We start from the raw sequence: 19,407 nt of genomic DNA on the forward strand, positions 1-19,407 counted from the left end.
GCGAAGGGAAGCGAGCCAGGCTTCTCCGCGCGCCTCGCCGAAGGGGAAAAGCCAGCTTGGGAAGGGGAGCCGAGTGTTGCGCTGCCGCAAAGCCCTCGCCTTCCTCCTTCCGCGGGGTTGCGGGAGAGGCCCAGCCGAGCATGGGAGGGCGGCGCGGCTCTCGCGGCCTGGCCCTGTGGGGACTTCTGCTGTGCGGCTCGCTGCGGGACCTGGCCAGCGCCGCCCCGGCCTGCGCGGGGCCCTCGGACGCGGGTGAGTCGGGCTGGAGCCGAGCGCGGCCTTGAGTCAAGCTGGGAGCTGCCAGCCGTGTCGTAGGAGCGGCGACCAAACAAGGCGCCCCCCTCCTTCCCGCCATAACAGAAAAGTAGGTCGAGGGGCCGCTCCAGTTGGAGGCGAGACAGGGCTGTCCGGCTGGCGCTGGGGAGGCTGGCGCGAAAGCGCCGAGGGAGGAGCGCCTTCTTCCCCCGGGCTCAGCGGCAACTCAGCGCCGCAAGGCTTCGCCCTCGCCATTTGCACCCACCTCGGGCAAAGAGCGCACGCTTGCATCGAGGACTCCTCGTAGCAGCGCGTTTTATTGTGCCTCGAGACAGCATTGCGCAGAAGGCGTTAGCAAATTAATACTGATGGTTATGGTTATGGTTTATTGCTATAATAATGATGATGATGATGGCGATGGTGAAGGCAGGTGGTGATAACAGTTCTACATGTTGAATTCAGTGGGCGTTGCTGACAGGTGAGTAGGCAGAGGATTTCAGCCATCCATCCAGTGCTACAAGAGCCTGCTGCAAGTTGCTGCCATATGGAAACTGGCAACAGCAAGGAAGTACTGTCAGACAATCCAGATGGAGCTGATAGAGAAAATATTCCTGTAACTTAGGGTGAAAGAGTGTCAGATAAAGTGTTGGCTGCATGACGGAGATCCCATTACTGATTTCATTATTTCACAGGTGTTGCATACGGAACTATGTACATAACCAAGGGGCTGGGTCACATCAAAAGTCTTGCCTAGTTCAGCATTGTGGCTCTTAAAAGTGGCCAGTCAGATGTCCTTGTGGCATTCATAAGCGAGGGCACCCAAGAAGAGCCTGCTGGATCAGGCCCAGTTGCCCACCTAGTCCAGCATCCTGTTCTTACATGCACCTTAAGTGGTGCTGAATCCAAAGTGGACACAATCTTGCCCAAAATTGGTGCTGATGATGGATGTGCTTCTCTACTAATAGCAAAGATGGCGGGACAGACTCACAGGGGTGCTGCCTCTGGGGCTTCTGCTGTCTGGTGCAATAGCTGCACCCTGTCCCATGGTCTGGCTCTGTGTGTTGCCATAGAGACAAATGAGTGGGCATTCCTCCCTCACCTGGCTGGATGTCATGTTGTCCTATGGGTGAGGAAATAACTGGCCAGGGGGAGCTGCTCTGGATTCAGTGACTGAAGTTGTGATAGGAGCGACAGAGTAGTTTGACTTGCTATGTGTGCTGAATCCAAAGCTATGGCTTTGGGGGACCCCACTAGAAAACTAAGATCTTCTGGAATATCAATGTTGCAAGCCCTTCCACCCTGTTCTCAGGTTGTATATACTTGTAAATAAAACCATATATCCTAAAGACACTACAGTCTCCACTTTTGTTCCAAGGAAACTGAACCTTCAGTAAGCACTGGAACCCTGGAGTCTCTGTTTCTTGGAGATTGGGGTGCACGCAGCAATACTTTGCAGTGAGTTTGGGAGCAGAGCTTGAGTTTGGGAAAATAGGAAAGAGGAAGAGAGGTAATTGATATGCTCAAGCCACTGCCCTGGCAGCTTAAGGGAAGTATCATGAAGGAGGGATTAGAGTCGGGAGAGTGCTTTCCCGTCTCTAGAACTTCATACCCCACAATATTTTTTCTCAGTACAGGGACTTAGACTCAATGACCTTTATGTCCCTTGCATCCCAATAATTCGATGGTTCTTTTATTTCATGTCCTCAAGTAGCTTTTACTATCTGCAACTGCTGTTACAAATAGAACATAACACATGCCAAGCAAATAACTACCTAAAGTACAAAGTAAGTAAATGGATATCTTTTAATTAAATCAGTCTCCATTGTTGAAAGTATGCAAGCTTTTGAGTCTATTGAACTAATCAAGAATTCTGAACTTTTCTCATTATTACATTCCCTTTTGTGATGTCATTCCCAAAGAGCTGAGCAGTGTGCAACTGTTTCCTCTTTTTCCAACAGGTTGCATAATTTCTTATCCTTCTCTATTCTGAAAACAAATAAATCCCAATGTGTAGCAATAAAAGAGCTGGTTGTGTTCTATGCTGTATTAACGTCACCTTGGCTTGGATCCAAATCTGCAATAGCAAAACTCTGCTTGTAATGAGACTTTCCCAACGTCCGCCCTCCTAAAAAGTTTCCCCTGATGATTGGCAAAACCTCAATAAAATGGTGTTTGACGTGGTGCAGAGGAGAGAGTAATTGGTTGAAATTGGAAAGCCCTTTTACATGAGTAGAAGTGCCTTCTGCTAACAAGCACCATTGGATCCTTTTCTTTTTCTTTTGGTCTCAAAGCACAGTCTAATCCTTAAACTGTGAGCAAAGGCAGTTCCTCATTTTCTGTGTGATTTACTTTCCCCATTATTTCTAGAAGTGGCATGTTTGCATGTTCTTCTGACTCATGTTCTCAGATCCATACCACTGAGACAGTATTGATAAAATTTCTTAAGATTGGCCTGAAAAACCCAATTGCCCTGAAAAAAGAATGATTACACTCAAAATGTATTGGACATCAATCTGGTTTGACTAACTGTTCCATTGCTTCTTTTGATATTTGTCTCTTCAACTTTTTGTAATTACACAATGACTTCTGAGGAAGAAATTTAGTTCTCAGAGATTTGCTGCTGTTGCGTCTTCGTCTTCGTCGTCGTCTTCTTTTTAAAAAAGCTCATAAATTTAGGGCTCTGATCCAGTGTTGTTGTCAGTTTTGTCCCAGACAGTGTTAAACTCCATGTAAATCACTTCACCATCTGTATGCCATTTTCAGAACTAAAAATTGTTTCATTAAATTTAAGAGACTTGCCTATTTAAAAAGTGAGTACCAACCGAAAGGTACCAACCGAAAGTATTGCTTAGTGTTAGAAAAAACATTTATTAAATTCCATATTTTTTCAGATCTATGTTTTGGTTAGTCCACTACCTATGCACAAGTGTTTGTGGTATGTTTCAATTTGTCTACTGTCTTGACCTTTGCCTGATCAGAGTGGCTTTCTAGGCAGGAAATTGTTGTCAACAATTGCCATTCCTGGTCAGTTATTTCATAGCCATTGATGGAGAAAATAAACCTTAGTTGCTGTCACCTTTTAAATCTTCTTTTAAAAAAACACAGTTGTGTAGCTGCACAGCTGTGCTTCATGAAGTGCCACAGATTACTTACCATTTTTTATCTCCCCATGCCCTGGAAGTTATGGGATCCAAAAAATCCCCCAAAACACTGCCATCTATGAAGTAGCCTTCCATTGTAATCACTGCCATGTGGCAAGGAGTTCATTGATTAATTTAAGAGGAAGAAAACACTATAGTACAGTGTGTAAAAGCACCAAGAGCATGCCCATTTATAAAAACAAAGCAGTAAAACAATGCCTCAGCAGTGTAAAGCTGACTGGTGGAGATTTGGCCCAAGTCTGGAGAAACAACATAAGTAAACCTAGGATTACTTTCAGAATTGTTGTGATACAATAGTTCATATCTTTCATTCAGAAAGTTCTGTAAATCCAGACAAGAGTTAAAAGAAAAAAGCCTAAAGTTTATAGTGAAAGCTTAAAATTCTGCAGGAGTTGATGATTCAGACTTTGTCCTCACCAGGGAAAAACTTTCTGGTCAAATGAATAAATAATTTCTAGGTACTGACCAAGGTGATGAACAGTAACCCTTAATGGGAACATGGAGTCATAATGGGAGTTTCAGGATTTTTCAGTAGCAGTATTTTTTTACATTTTGCTAAGAAAATGTACATCTAATTCTCAGTTTTTTCTTCTCTTTTGTCTGGAAACAGGCCAGTTCTGGCACATCACCGATTTACACTTGGACCCCACCTACCACATTACAAGTAATCGCACTCAGGTTTGTGCCTCTTCCAAAGGAGTGAATGCCTCAAACCCTGGCCCATTTGGAGATTTCATGTGTGATTCACCATATCAGCTTATTTTATCAGCTTTTCAGCACATGAAGGATTCTGGTCAACAGGCATCCTTCATGATATGGACAGGGTAAGTAAGAAAGACACTAGTATTTCTGATGTAAAGCTAATGAAAGGTTAGAGCAAATGTATTTGGCCATTTCATAGCCTTATTTTAACTTATGGGATTAACTTTAAGGGCCAAGTTACACATTTTATTTGACTTCTGAAGCCTTGATTGACTTGTCCCTGGGCTCAGCATGCAGGCAAGTGTAATGGGGGGAGGGAGCCCAGATAGATCCTGTTTTTGGGACCCGGGATTACAGTCTGGCTGACAGGAAATGTTGTATGCTACATCCTGGGGTTTTTTCCTCTTCATATTGGCAGATTCTCCAGTACGCACAAGTGGGAGGGATAGTAATATTGCTTCCTGTAGGTTAGACAGATTGCAGGTTACAAGGACTGAAGATTGCGTGCATTGAAGCCCAAAATGTCCTTTGAAGGGCCTGCAGTTTCTTTTAACTCTGGTTAGTCATAAAGCAATTTATGTAACACATGAAAACATTTCATGCTTAATTAATTTCTTTGAAACTGTTTGAGTACGTTAATTATAACTTTAATCACTCTCAATATGCAGTACTGAAGTACTTTTAGAGTACTACAGAGAAACTAATGTTTGATTTCAAAAATAATTACACAACTACCAAGTTGAGTTTTTTCTTTTTCTTTGCTTTTCTTAAAGAGACAGCCCTCCACATGTTCCTGTAAAAGAACTCTCCACAAAAATTGTCATTGACATTATTGGTAACATGACTTCTACCATAAGAAGTTTCTTTCCAGATCTCCAAGTTTTCCCTGCATTGGGAAATCATGACTATTGGCCACAGGTAAGACAAATTCTTCAAGAGAGTGAATAATTTGGCAACCTGATCCTATGTTTCTATACTCCTTGGAGGTTGTGGGTGCAAGTATAACTTAGCTGGGCACTATCTGCCTTTGATTAGTAGTCAGCATTATAAAAGATGGCTTAACAATACAACAATGCACATTTGCTTTGAAGAAAGTGCTGCTGAGTTCATTGAGACATACTCTCAAGTCAGTGTAAATAGTATTACAGCCTAATGTTTGTACATCTCTTAAGTCAGGAAAATCCTGTTGCCCCAGAATGAATTGCTCATAGAAACACAGTGTGTTTCAGTGCTAAAGTACAGAGGAGCAAGCAGTTGGATGAAGTGTGTTGTAACGATATGGAGTTAACTGCTTATGGTTGAATTCTTACCTGTTTCAAATACATTTGTCACTATTTGAGGATTCAGATGTTTAGGGTTTTTGTTCTTCAAAGCATCTCATGCACCTATATGAGAATGTGACCTGATCTACCTGTAGTGCAAAATGAGGTGGGGTAACTCTGAGACGATAAAATCAACAATGCTATTTCAGAATGTAGGTGGGGATATAGAATGATACTCTCCTTTCATCCAATGTAGAGTTTGGGGTACATTCTTGGTACATATCCAAACTGAAAAGCTAAGATTTGGACAAATAATGATTAGTAAAGCATATTCTTAAGGGGATGTCTGTATTTTAAAGGATCAGTTGCCTGCATCTGTCAGTGAAGTTTACAATGCTGTAGCGGATTTCTGGAAACCTTGGCTTACGGATGAAGCAGTCAGCACCTTGAGAACAGGTAGGATGGATAGTAAAACAGCACACATTTTCTAGGTCCGCTGTCTTTATTTGGCCGTGCTGGATATGGGTGAATTTGACATGGTAAAATTTATAATATTGGGTTCTTATTGCAAGTGAAAATGTTTCATATTTCAGGGCATTTTCTGTCCCTGAATTGCCAAGGCCTAATCATTCTACTGATTTACCAAACATTAAAGTTATATGTGACAACACCCACGATGTTGTATATTTTGTACTGTATATCGTTGATAGTTTGCATAGGCGTTTCTCAGAGTTTAAAGTGTTTCTAAGTGTTTAAAGTCAATGTTAAGGATGTTGTTTACAGGAACAGAATGGTGTGATACAAGATATAACCCTCCTCTTCGTTGTTGTTGTTGTTTAGTCGTTTAGTCATGTCCGACTCTTCGTGACCCCATGGACCAGAGCACGCCAGGCACTCCTGTCTTCCACTGCCTCCCGCAGTTTGGTCAGGCTCATGTTTGTAGCTTCAAGAACACTCTCCAACCATCTTGTCCTCTGTCATCCCCTTCTCCTTGTGCCCTCCATCTTTCCCAACATCAGGGTCTTTTCCAGGGAGTCTTCTCTTCTCATGAGGTGGCCAAAGTACTGGAGCCTCAACTTCACAATCTGTCCTTCCAGTGAGCACTCAGGGCTGATTTCCTTAAGAATGGATACGTTTGATCTTCTTGCAGTCCATGGGACTCTCAAGAGTCTCCTCCAGCATCATAATTCACAAGCATCAATTCTTCGGCGATCTGCCTTCTTGATGGTCCAGCTCTCACTTCCATACATCACTACTGGGAAAACCATGGCTTTAACTATACGGACCTTTGTCGGCAAGGTGATGTCTCTGCTTTTTAAGATGCTGTCTAGGTTTGCCATCACCTTTCTCCCAAGGAGCAGGCGTCTTTTAATTTCGTGACTGCTGTCACCATCTGCAGTGATCATGGAGCCCAAAAAAGTAAAATCTCTCACTGCCTCCATTTCTTCCCCTTGTATTTGCCAGGAGGTGATGGGACCAGTGGCCATGATCCTCATTTTTTTGATGTTGAGCTTCAGACCATATTTTGCGCTCTCCTCTTTTACCCTCATTAAAAGGTTCTTTAATTCCTCCTCGCTTTCTGCCATCAAGGTTGTGTCATCTGCATATCTGAGGTTGTTGATATTTTTTCCGGCGATTTTAATTGCGGCTTGGGATTCATCCAGCCCAGCCTTTCACATGATGAATTCTGCATATAAGTTAAATAACCAGGGAGACAATATACAGCATTGCCGTACTCCTTTCCCAATTTTGAACCAATCAATTGTTCCATATCCAGTTCTAACTGTAGCTTCTTGTCCCACATAGAGATTTCTCAGGAGACAGATGAGGTGATCAGGCACTCCCATTTCTTTAAGAACTTGCCATAGTTTGCTGTGGTCGACACAGTCAAAGGCTTTTGCATAGTCAATGAAGCAGAAGTAGATGTCTTTCTGGAACTCTCTAACTTTCTCCATAATCCAGCGCATGTTTGCAATTTGGTCTCTGGTTCCTCTGCCCCTTCAAAATCCAGCTTGCACTTTGGGAGTTCTCGGTCCCAGTGGCGTAGCGTGGGGGTGCAGGGGGGGCCGGCTGCACCGGGCGCAACATCGGGGGGGGGGCGCTTGCACTCGCAGCTCTCTGCCCCTACCGGGTTAGGGGGCGCAAATTACTTGCCTTGCCCCGGGTGCTGACAACCCACGCTACGCCACTGCTCGGTCCACATACTGCTTAACCCTGCCTTGTAGAATTTTAAGCATAACCTTGCTAGCGTGTGAAATGAGTGCAATTGTGCGGTAGTTGGAGCATTCTTTGGCACTGCCCTTCTTTGGGATTGGGATATAGACTGATCTTCTCCAATCCTCTGGCCACTGCTGAGTTTTCCAAATTTGTTGGCATACTGAGTGTAGCACCTTGACAGCATCATCGTTTAAAATTTTAAATAGTTCAGCTGGAATATCATCACTTCCACTGGCCTTGTTATTTGCAGTGCTTTCTAAGGCCCATTTGACTTCACTCTCCAGGATGTCTGGCTCAAGGTCAGCAACCACACTACCTGGGGTGTACGAGACATCCATTTCTTTCTGGTATAATTCCTCTGTGTATTCTTGCCACCGCTTCTTGATGTCTTCTGCTTCTGTTAGGTCCTTTCCACTTTTGTCTTTTATTATGGTAATCTTTGTACAAAATGTTCCTTTCATATCTCCAATTTTCTTGAACAGATCTCTGGTTTTTCCCATTCTATTGTTTTCCTCTATACAAATGATCAAACAATAGTTTATTACATAAATATTCAAGCAGTGATCATAGTATTGTAGAGCTGAAATGCACCACAAGGCTCATCTAGTCCAGTGCCTTGCAATGCATTGTAACGAAGCCAAATATTTGAGGTCATCATTTATTTTTCCCTTGGTTAACAGTTTGCAAATAGTTAGCATGATATCTATAGTTAAACTGTTCTATTTTTGCTCTGAGATAAGCAGGAGCTACAACCTGCTTATATAATCGGCAAGCAAATAAATTTCCAAATCTATTGTAGCCTCTTAAGAATTTGAAAATGGAAAAAGGGTTTTTCCCTTGAATTTGATCCTTATTTTGCACATTAAAATTCAGGAAGTAAAATGGAGACCTGTAAATCAAATTTTAGGTTACATATTTTTTCCCAGCAAATGTACAGAAATATGCAGAATTCTTAAATGTTAAAGATGCAGAGTGATCTATCTTAAATGATAGAAATATGCAGAATTCTTAAATGTTAAAGATGTTAGAATTCCTGCTCCATGATTGCAGTTGTGGGATTTTAATCTATCACATGATGGTGTATTTTTGGCTCCACAAAGTGGGAAGTGACGGAGACAGGATGTTTGTGTTACTGTGTTCTGTGAAGTGGGACTATGGTCCTTTGTTCTTTTTCTCTTTGCTGTCTGATGCTAGAGAGAGAGAGGGAGCCATGTTGCAGTGCTCTGTGTGTGTTTATATGTAAATAAAGTAGATTAGCCAAAATGCTGAGTTGCTGAGGTCTGTTATACAAGCTGCGAAGACTCTGCAGATCCCTAAGTGTGCCGATGTCTGTTGGCATCGGTCGCTGTGATGTTCGGGCTGAAGAAAGCTTTTGAAGCTCCCAAACGATCAGCCAGGAGGGAGAGAACATGCCAGTCAGGCATGTGTCTCTGCCAGGGTCCTACTCGAGTGTAGAATGAGCTCCTGACAAAAGATGCAGAAGTTATATTCCATTACTCCTGTTTACCCTTTATTAATTATCCCATTGGAATTATATCCATGGAACATCTTGAAGAATGGTATTACCCAACAGGAATATGTATGTTAGATTTAGGCCCATAGAAAGGATATTGCATTTAATTTGCAAGCCAATTCTTAGATCATTCTGTCCTATTCTATTCTACCTGACTGGAGAAGACAACCAAAAATTGGTGGAACTTATCCATAATAAATTAAAGACATACATCTTCTCTCCACCCTCCCCTAGGTGGTTTTTACACACAAACAATTCAGTCCAACATGACTGCACAACCTCTTAGGATAATTAGTTTAAATACCATCTTATACTACCCTCCCAACACTATGACTCTGAATATGACTGATCCAGCAAACCAGTTTGCATGGCTGGAACGTGTATTAGAGGCGGCACATCAAAACAAGGAAAAGGTAAGGATTTTTTAATAAAAAGTAATATGAATGAGAAAAGGGTAACTATTTGTTTCAAGAAAGTTTGCAGTTGGTGGGACCTTTGAGCAAGGTAGGTATGTCCCCTGAACTTCCACTGTTCTGAGTAGAAAGCATACTAAACTTGTATCAGTTAATCCAGGGGAACTCCTAACTTTGGTAATAAGGGAGCACCCCAAAGGCCCACCCATACACAATGCTAAAGTATGGGGACACTCTTACTCAGTCTGGTATGCTGCCAAAGGTATTCAGAGTGCCAAATACCAGGTCCCACCAAATAGTTTGGTGCTGCCAAATGCCAAGAGTTGGAGTTGCTTTAATCAGTAAATGTGAATGGGTTGAAAGCATGTGAGCTTTTCTGTGTGTGCTTGAGCCTGGAGCAGGTATAGTCCTGAAGTTTGGAGTGTCATCTAATTCTTCATGGTGCTTATGTCTATACTGGGATCATTAGTTCAAGGCTTCTAACTCCTAAATACATCAGTTGTTGTGGCCAAAAAAGGAAGAGACTAATTAAGATAAGTCCCACCTGAAATACTACAAATGCTGTTTGAATGCAACACTTCTTGTAACAAGGGTTTGTGCAGTTAATAGGAAATAAGTTGTAACTCGTGCCTCTAGTCAATGGCATGGTAGAACTTTGGTTTATTCGACCTGTAATCTATATCCTCCAAGCTTGTACGCCTTTATGCCTGTTTCACAAACTCTATGACTTCATTCTTGGTAGGGGGGAAAATGTTTACCTTTCAGAAAGCAACGAATGGAAAAGTGAGATTATAAGCAATTTATTTCACGTCAACAATATAGTATACACCTAATGTATTTGATGTAATATTAAAATGCTTTTTCTGATATGTATATTCTTATCCCCTAGGTTTATGTGATAGGACATGTGCCAGTAGGTTATCTGCCTTTCTCTGAAAATACCACTGCCATAAGAGAACACTACAATGAGAGGTTGATAGAAATATTTCGCCGGTATAGCAGCGTGATTGCTGGGCAGTTTTTTGGACACACTCACCGAGACAGCATCATGGTTCTTCTAGATGAAAAGGGTAATGATGTTTGCAGATGACAGCTTTCTTGGCTGGTGACACAGATTACACAGTAATGGGAGATCTTTTTTATGGTGCTTTGGGGATAGGCAAAGGCCATATTCTCTAATGGGATAAATCAGAGTTAACCCATACAATGCCATTCATATGTTGTCAGGTTGCAACCCCCATCAGCCCCAGCTAGTGTGGTCAGGGAGGATGGGCGCTGCAGTTCAGTAACATGGAAGGCACCACAAAACTTGGCCCTGCAGTTGCCAGCTTGAATCCTCCTCCTCCTTCATACCCTTGCGTCATGATTTTTGTACATTCTTACCCTTCCTAAATCTATCGGTTCTATTTAAAACTATCACAAATAATCAACGTCGCAGAAACTAATTCCACTTTGAAGAAATAGATGGTTAAAAACAAAGGGGCAAAACCAACCACATTGAGTAAATGCATCCCAACAACTTTAAAATTCACACTGGTATTATTACCATCAGTACTTTTCTAAGTACCGAATCGTGTTTTGCAAATGGTTTGGCTTGTGCTTTATTTTCAAATAGGAGCCATAACAGCTCTTTTGTTAGGTTCGCACTTCATCATAAGACAATAGCAGATCCTATACAAAAATCTTTCCTTCCTGTTTCTTCAGAGACAGTCACAAATTACACTGGCCAGTTCCTACCCATTGTAGAATGTGTCAAAAGGAAATGTTCTCAAGCTTGTTAGATACACTCAGTTTTTCTGTGTGTTTCCTGCATCTTTACTAGGTCTCTGTCTTTACTGGGCTCCCTGCTGCTTCAGAGTTAATTAAGACAAGAACAGAGAGTGAAGATAGAAGGAGAGAGGTCTCTTCTAACCCATAATAATCTGTAAAATGTAGCCAACATCCAACTTTCAAGATTATATGCAGTATTATATATTCTTCTCTAAAGTTGTTTCAGATTGAACAAAGAAACTTGCAGCAGCAGGAAGCATTAAAATCTAAGAAACACCACCTAAATATTGTATCCCTTTAAACATCATGGCCTAAACAAACTATAAGCATATTGGCTTAGTGTTGCATTTGCTGGTTCGGACATCATGCTAAACCAAGGCGCGTTGTGGTATAAATGAACAAATCACACAGTGTTATTTGCAAAGGCAGTTGTTATCTCAGTAAGGCACTATATTGAGTTTCCAATAGTGATATAATCATTTGGTCAATTGATTAAAAAGCAGGTGCTTAACTGGATGTTCTTTAATTTGATGTCAATCCCAATACAGTGGTACCTCAGGTTACATACGCTTCAGGTTACAGACTCCACTAACCCAGAAATAGTACCTCGGATTAAGAACTTTGCTTCAGGATGAGAACAGAAATTGCACAGCAGCGGCAGCAGGAGGCCCCATTAGCTAAAGTGGTGCTTCAGGTTAAGAACAGTTTCAGGTTAAGAACAGACCTCCAGAACAAATTAAGTACTTAACCTGAGGTACCACTGTAGTAGCATCCCAAAATGACATAAAAAATAAGAAAGTTCAGTGTCTGTATTGTAGAAGATACACATTTGAGACATGCTGGCATTCATTCCAATTGATGACAGTCTGCTTCAGTTGCCTATGGCTTAGAAGGGAAAGCAAAATCGTTTCACCCAGAAAAGCAGAGCATGTACTGATTTTTTATATACATAGTGATAACCTATCCTCTTCATTTAATCTGGTATCTGTAGATGTAAACCAGTATGCTTGTGTAACCTGAACAACAGCAGGTTTTTGAAGCATCCAAAATCCTTTTGCTTGTTGATAATTGGTGAGCAATTAAATCTTTAGTCCTGGAATCTGGAACTGGAGAGCCTCTGGTTGTTCAACTACAAATCCCATTATCCCTGGGCACTAACCGTGCTGGTTGGGACTGATACAAGTTGGACTCCAACAGCATCCCTTCTTTAGCTGATTAATTCAGTTAATTGATATGCAGCCAAATCCTACCCATGTTTACTTGGAAGTAAGCCTGACTAGTTCCCATGGAACATACTGCCAAGTAAGTATGTGACAGGTTCCAAAAGCTTTGAACTAGTCTAGTTAATAATGCCTGGAAATTTCCACATGTTAAGTAGAAATACAAGTAATTTAATGATGTGAATGCTTATGCAATTTGACTTTTTTTTAAAAAGCGGTCCGTGTATTCTTTATGGACAAACTCAGTGTAAATAATTTTTTAAAACCCTAAGTAGTCTGACTCGCTAGTAAACATGTTTAGGTTTTCAGCCTAAATTCATCTGAAGAAGTCTTGCTTTTACAAAGCTTTCTTAAGTATGGCTTTTGTAGAGATACCTTGACTGCCTTTCAGAGGATTACCCAGAATCAGATCAAGGCAAGGGTCATAAAAGTTGCTTAGGTGCACACAAGGGGCTTTCAGTGGCTTTTTAAGTCTTTTTTACTCTGAACAGTAGACACCCCTCCCAATTTCAAAACTGTGTTCATTGTTATTTAAATCTATCCATTGCCCAAAAATGTGAAATCTCCAAAATAAGTTTTACTTCAGGGAGTTGGCATAACTTTAATGATTGGCAAGCATTGATGGCTGCATCAGAAATTGTGGCGAGGGGTTCCCATGTGTGGTTATTGCATAAATATTTTTAATGATGTGCCGGTGGAAGAGCAGGACACAAAGTACATGTCCTAATGTAGTGAACATATGTGTAAGTTTAAACATTGCCACTTATTAAAACCTTTCTCCATTTCCCCAAACCTTTTGTTTTGTAATCGTTCAGAAAAGCCAGTAAACTCCTTGTTTGTGGCACCTGCTGTGACGCCAGTGAAGGACGTATTTCTGGTAGACTCAAACAATCCTGGAGTGAGATTATATCAGTATGACCCTCTGTCTTATAATCTACTGGTAAGTAAAAAAACAAAAATAAATCAGGTCTCCTGGAAAGTAAAAATTTAATGTGATGGGTTTTGTGATTAGTTTTTCAGCTAACACTAACTTCTAGTTTGTGGTGAAGCCATTTGTGCTTCCCAAAATGTCATTTTCCATGTTTCCATAATTGTGTATCAATGTTTAACGTATATGAACGGAATTGAAACCAGTAGCTAGAAATGTATGAAGAAGTATGGGGAAACGTCTGTACATTTTGTATCCTTACCTGTCTCCCAAGTTTCACATGCTTTAGAATTCCCTTGTTCCTCCCTTCTTCCCCAGTGATTGCACAGTTACTTATTTATTACACTTTTTTCTCCAAAGAGCTCAGTTGCTCCTCTCCCCACTCTTCATTGTTAACTTCACAACAACTTTGTTGAGGTAGGCTGAGGGATTGTGGTTGCTTAAAGGTCACTCAATGAGCTTTTTTGCCAAGTAGGGATATAAACCCTTATCTCTCTAGCCCTAGTCTGGCACCCTAACCTCTACACCACACTTATTAGATATAAGCTACTGTTCTCTTTGCTAATCCTACAAATGGTCTTCTCTTTCATTCAGTGGTGCAGTTTAGACTCTAGACTTAATGGTCTTATGCCCCCTGCATCCCTCTTTAGATGGCAGTGCAAATTACTCCACTTACATTAAAACTTAGTAATCCATCTCTGCTGCATTTGTGGGTCCTCCTGCTCATTCTGCTGCGTGTGGCCCTGGACTCCTCCTGCCCTGAAGGCTCCACTGCTTTTTTCTTCATTCTGCCTTGGTTTCTCAAACTGTTTTCATTTGCAGGAAAGGAAGAGCAGCAATCAATATGAGGCAGCTCTGCAAAGAGGAGGAGGAGGGGTTGGGGTTGGGGAGAACATGCCTTGTTCAAATGTTATTTGTAGTAATTTATTGAGGGAGGTGTAAATCACAGTTCTGCCGGAAGCATTATCCAAAGTGGTGTACATTAATGAACCCTATTATCGCTAAAAACAATGGGATAAAACAAGCCACAGACCAGGATGGGGATGCAAGCTGTAATTAAAGCAGCCAGTAAATCTGCAGGGCTTGCTTGTTAGCAGGCATTTACCAGTTGCTGAAAGACCCATAATGCAAGGACCACCAGACAAGCATTTCCATAGTTTGGAATGTGTCGCCAGAGAGACCGGGAGAATTTGGTTCCACACCTTCACTTTTAAAAAGGAGGACACAGAGCAGGCCTGCCCCAGTGGATCTGAGAACATGGGAATAGATGTATGGGAGGAAGAGACCCTCCCTAAGGTGTGCAGACCTAGAGCATTTGGAGCTTTAAAGGTCAGCAACTGGGCCTGGAAACAAAACATGCCATTGAGCTAGAACTAGAACATTAAATGACATGTTCCCACACATTTTTCACTGGCTGTTGCTGCAGAATCCTCTTAAAGGCAGGCCCATGTCGACCACATTGCAGTGACCCAAACAGATGATTGCTGAAGCATAGATAACTGAGGCCCACTTTCTGTTTGAGAGAAGGGGTTGGAGTCAGCTCCTCAGCCTAAGCTGGAGAAAGTAGCACTCCTGATCACTGACACCATGTAAGAACCTAATACTAAAGCGAGATCCATGGGCATACCAGACTCTCAGCCAGCCTCCGCCAACCTAGTGCCCTCCCATCAGTATCGGCCAGAATGGGCTGGCTGGGGCTGATGGAAATAGTACCCCAGACCAAGAAGGTGCCAGTTTGACAAAGACTACTCTAAGCATTGTCCTTCATGGGGTGTCTTCATAATGGGAATGCCACATTCCCTTCCTGTTTTGGGCTGTCGCAAGGTCATGATGCTTGTTCTGTCTGGATTCAGTTTCAATTTGTTATCCATCTTCCAGCACATAAATACAACAGGGCAATTGTTCAGGAAATCCATTGTTGTTCCTGGATTTGCTGGGAAAGGAAAGCTCATGCTGGATGCTGAGTGACGCAGCACTCCATGCTGTCAAAGAGCTCTCTCAGCAGTTGCCTGTAGATGTTAAAAGTCTTGGGGCCAAGATACAACCCTTTGGTATCTCTGGTTCTGTTGGGTTTATCAGCTGCCTGTCAGGTGGGAGTGAAGCCTCCTGCAGAGCAGTGTCCTTAACTCCCAGCAGTCTCAAGTAGCACAGAGATATCTGATTATATAGTATCAAATGCCACTGAAAGGTTTAGGAGACTGAACAAACGTATAACTCTTTCTATTCCAGACACAGGTAATAGACTGGAGCAGCTAAGGTGCTTTCAGTCACAAACCCTTTTCTGAACTTCTATAATATGGGTCTAGAAAATATTTATCATTCAAGAGGTTTTGTTGGTCTGGTACTTTCTGGTCGAGGAAGGCAAATTTATACTGTACTATATATGTTCAGATCAACTATCTCAAATGAATATATTTTTTTTAAATCACGAGAAGGTGGATTGCAGCATCTCTTAAGCTTATTAGCACCATCCTCATCTCTACTAGTATGTGAGAAGCCAGCACCATGAACTATTGGGTTCTGAGACCTTTATCAATCATGCACATTTGCATAGTTTCACTTCTTTCGCCCAGATTATTCTACCATAATGGAGAGAGAAAAAGAGTCCTGAAATCCTACTACACCAATAAAAATCTACTTGGTCAACAGGCATTGGCCTTGCACACATTCAAATATAATTTTGCACTAATGTGGTGCAAAAAAGTGAAGGTTTTGTTCGCAAGAGGCTATTTTGTGCTCAATTCCACACTCATAGGACACAGAGTGTAATGGGTTATGTTGGTGTGAATTTTCCTTGAGCTGGATATATTGTTTGTCTTATCTGCAGGCCATGCCCAAGAGTGTTGTTTTTGTCTCTTTTCTTCCCATCCGTTCCCTTCGCCCAGTATTAGCATATGACAGAAACTGAGCTATATATGAGTCCACGTCTTGTGGTGGGACATGACCTTTCTCTTCAGTTGTGAATAATAGGCAGTGACGGCTTCTTAATCAATACATCACTCTAGAAGTTTAATGAAGCAGTGGATACAATTGTCCACTTTTTGTTTCCGTTTAATTCCAGGATCTTTGGCAGTTCTACTTGAACCTCACAGAAGCCAATGTGAAAAATGAATCAGTCTGGAAACTTGAGTATGTTATGACCAAAACTTATGGAATCAAGGACTTAACACCAGAAAGCTTGTATGAAATGGCAAATCAACTTAGTGTACCTCACAGCAAATTGTTCCAAAAATATTACAGCCACTACTTTGTGAGTTACGATGATCCAAGCTTGTTCTGTGACGAGCACTGTAGGATCACCCAACTCTGTGCAATTCAATATTTAGACCTCACCTCTTACACTGATTGTATCGAACATAAAGGCAAATTACATGGGTAAAAAGTAGTGCTCATGCTAAAGAATTGTGTCCTCTAGGGCCTGGTTCTGATGTAGCAACTTTAACCGTTGTTTCTTCAGCTGAGAACTAGTGTGGTGTCTACCCACTCCAACCCACTTCTCTCTTCCTTAGTTTTCCATTACAAATGAACTGCTCTTGGTTTTATATTCTGGTTACCAAGCCATGATTAAACCACAGTTTCTCAGTTGAAATGTAGCACTGCCGCCCGGCGCGAGGGGCGCCCTGAAGCAGAGCGCCCCTCGCGCTGGGCAGACATCCGCAGCATTTTTTCCCTTTATTTCCCCCCCAAAAAACCAGGTGTGTCCTATGGGACGGAGCGTCCTATGGGATGAAAAATACGGTAATCAAATGGAATGTTGTAGAAAGAAACCAGGTATTTCATCAACTGAAAGGGGTGGGATGGTGTGCTTCCCTGTACTTTTAAAGCTTAGCTGTTTCTTCAATCAACTCCTGCAGTGTATGCAAACACACAAAATATCTCATTCAGGTGACTGTAAGCGTATATAGCTGCATCTTGCAAGCCTTTTAGAGAATTTTTCTTGAATGTATGATTCATTTTAAAATATTTTTAGAGATATTTATATGGAAATTGTACAATTTGTATGGTAAAATTAATAAATAATATGGCTTGATCCTAAGCATAATTTACTTCTATTGCACACAGGCTTGCAGAAATTAATTGGTGGTGTACTAGCTCAGGGACTTTCACAATCTTATTTTTCATTGTGTTAAAATAAAACTTGCTCATTCCAAGTAGATCTGCTAAAAATGTGTATGTGTAAATGTTTGCGTGTTTATAAAAGAAGATCTATAAGAGAAGCTCCAGTGGAGAAGATGGGGACAAGTTACATATTTTTGTAGCAGATCAGTAATTTCACTTTTGAGTTATTTGGGAACTTTCTGGTGGATGCCATCTGTCAGTTTTTGCTTTGTCAATAAAGTCTAGTACTTATCACCACTATTTGTCTCAGTTCCTCAGGCTCCCTGTGAAAAGTTGGTTAAAGCACATGGTCTACCTTATATCTTCCCCTGTGAAGACAGGTGGAAAACATTTATTCAGTTTCTTTGCAATCTCTGTTGGCACATCTTTGACTCCCTTGTCATCCAAAAGCCCAACTGCCTCTCTAGTCCTGTTCCTGCTACTAATGTATTTAAATATTTTTTGGATCTTGGTCTTCATGTTTTTAGCAATGTGTTCCTCAAATTCTTTTGTTTAGCATCCCTTTTTGCCTGCTTGCATTTCACTGGAAATTACTGAACTATTCAGATCAGTGATGACAACTCAGGGTAAAGCAGCAGCAGTTCCCTTTGGGCCTATTTGTACTATGGAGAAATCAGCTTCCTACATACCTGGGAACACATGCCTGAGTGTCATTTCTGTACTGCAAGGCACATTAGAAATTAGTAACTAGTGCTGGATGTCCCAGCATTAGTGAAACGGCAACAGAATAGGAATCTGTTCCATTTATTTTTATTCAAAAGTAAAATTACAAACTACTTAAAAAAACAACAACTTAACACTGAGAAGGAGTGGATGCTGTAATGCCTGAGTAGTTACACCACTAACATAGTTGTAGCATGGGCACAGATTTAATTTGCCACCAGGGCTTCTTAGGAACTCTGCGCTAATCCTTCAAATGGCCATGCAAGAATGCAGTGAATTAGAAGAATCTTTAAGCAGGCTGTTGTATTCACTCTATGCTCTTAAGATTCAAATCACTTCCACAGCAGAATGCTCTCATTCATTGGAAACTGATGCAGATTTCCTATGTGGATGGACTTTAAGATATCTGCATTTTTCATCAAACATAAATACAGCCTACACAGTTCCTGGAGAATAGCCTAGAAAGCAGAGAGAATCGAAGGATGCGCTTTAGCTACCCATACTATTGCTGCAATCAAGAAAATGAAACTTCTAAGGATCATAAATGTGTATATATGAGTGAACAGCTTAAAATAGGCTAAATTTACTCATTCCTGTGCTTGATTTGTACCTGCTCAAGATTATGTTTCTTATTTTTCTTCTACCAGTGATCCATCCAGGCACTGAACAGACCCATGCACGTGTAACTTCAGCAAAGCGATGGCTTCATGTGCATTTAAATTGTTCTGTGATCCAAGCTGTATTTATTTTAAGGCATTATATATAGTTTTTCAGACATAACAGTTTTCCAGAGTGGGTTGAAAAATGCAACAGAATCAATAAAGATTCCTAAGGCACAAGAAGATCATGGCAGATGAGCAAAAAAAAACAAAACCTCATCACTCAAAAACCGGAGATTCTGAAAAGGCTGTGTGAATAATAATAATTTTGGATGGAATTCAAGATCATGAGAATGTTAGTAGTCCACCAGCTCAAGCATTTCTGCTTGCCAGATGGAACAATATCTTCCCTCTTTCCCCTGCTCACTGTTCTGGGTATTCTCCCAGCCCTTGGGGAATTTATGTTACACTTGCAAGAGTCGTTGCATTCTAGAGCAACGGGTTAGTTGAATCTGGCCCAAAATGTTTTTACTTAACGTGGAAAGCTCCAGGGATGTAGCACCACAATAGAAAGTGAAACTGAAA

General features: G+C 41.4%; 1 protein-coding gene across 2 annotated transcripts; it reads left to right on the forward strand.

The window, feature by feature from the left end:
• Nucleotides 1–17,031, forward strand: SMPDL3A (sphingomyelin phosphodiesterase acid like 3A). Of its 2 annotated transcripts, none has more exons than XM_081856206.1 (8): nt 1–252; nt 4,027–4,240; nt 4,892–5,036; nt 5,740–5,836; nt 9,345–9,523; nt 10,413–10,593; nt 13,329–13,453; nt 16,503–17,031. In XM_081856206.1, the coding sequence occupies exons 1-8, from the start codon at nt 141–143 to the stop codon at nt 16,818–16,820; spliced, it is 1,371 nt and encodes a 456-aa protein (XP_081712332.1). In that variant the 5' UTR covers nt 1–140; the 3' UTR covers nt 16,821–17,031. The 2 variants fall into 2 exon arrangements, with proteins under 2 accessions (XP_081712332.1, XP_081712333.1); XM_081856207.1 differs by lacking the exon at nt 1–252 and adding an exon at nt 718–733.
• The last annotated feature ends 2,376 nt before the right edge of the window (nt 17,032–19,407 follow it).

This window comes from Podarcis erhardii, assembly GCF_964252035.2.
Source record: "Podarcis erhardii genome assembly, chromosome: 3".
NCBI lineage: Eukaryota > Metazoa > Chordata > Lepidosauria > Squamata > Lacertidae > Podarcis > Podarcis erhardii.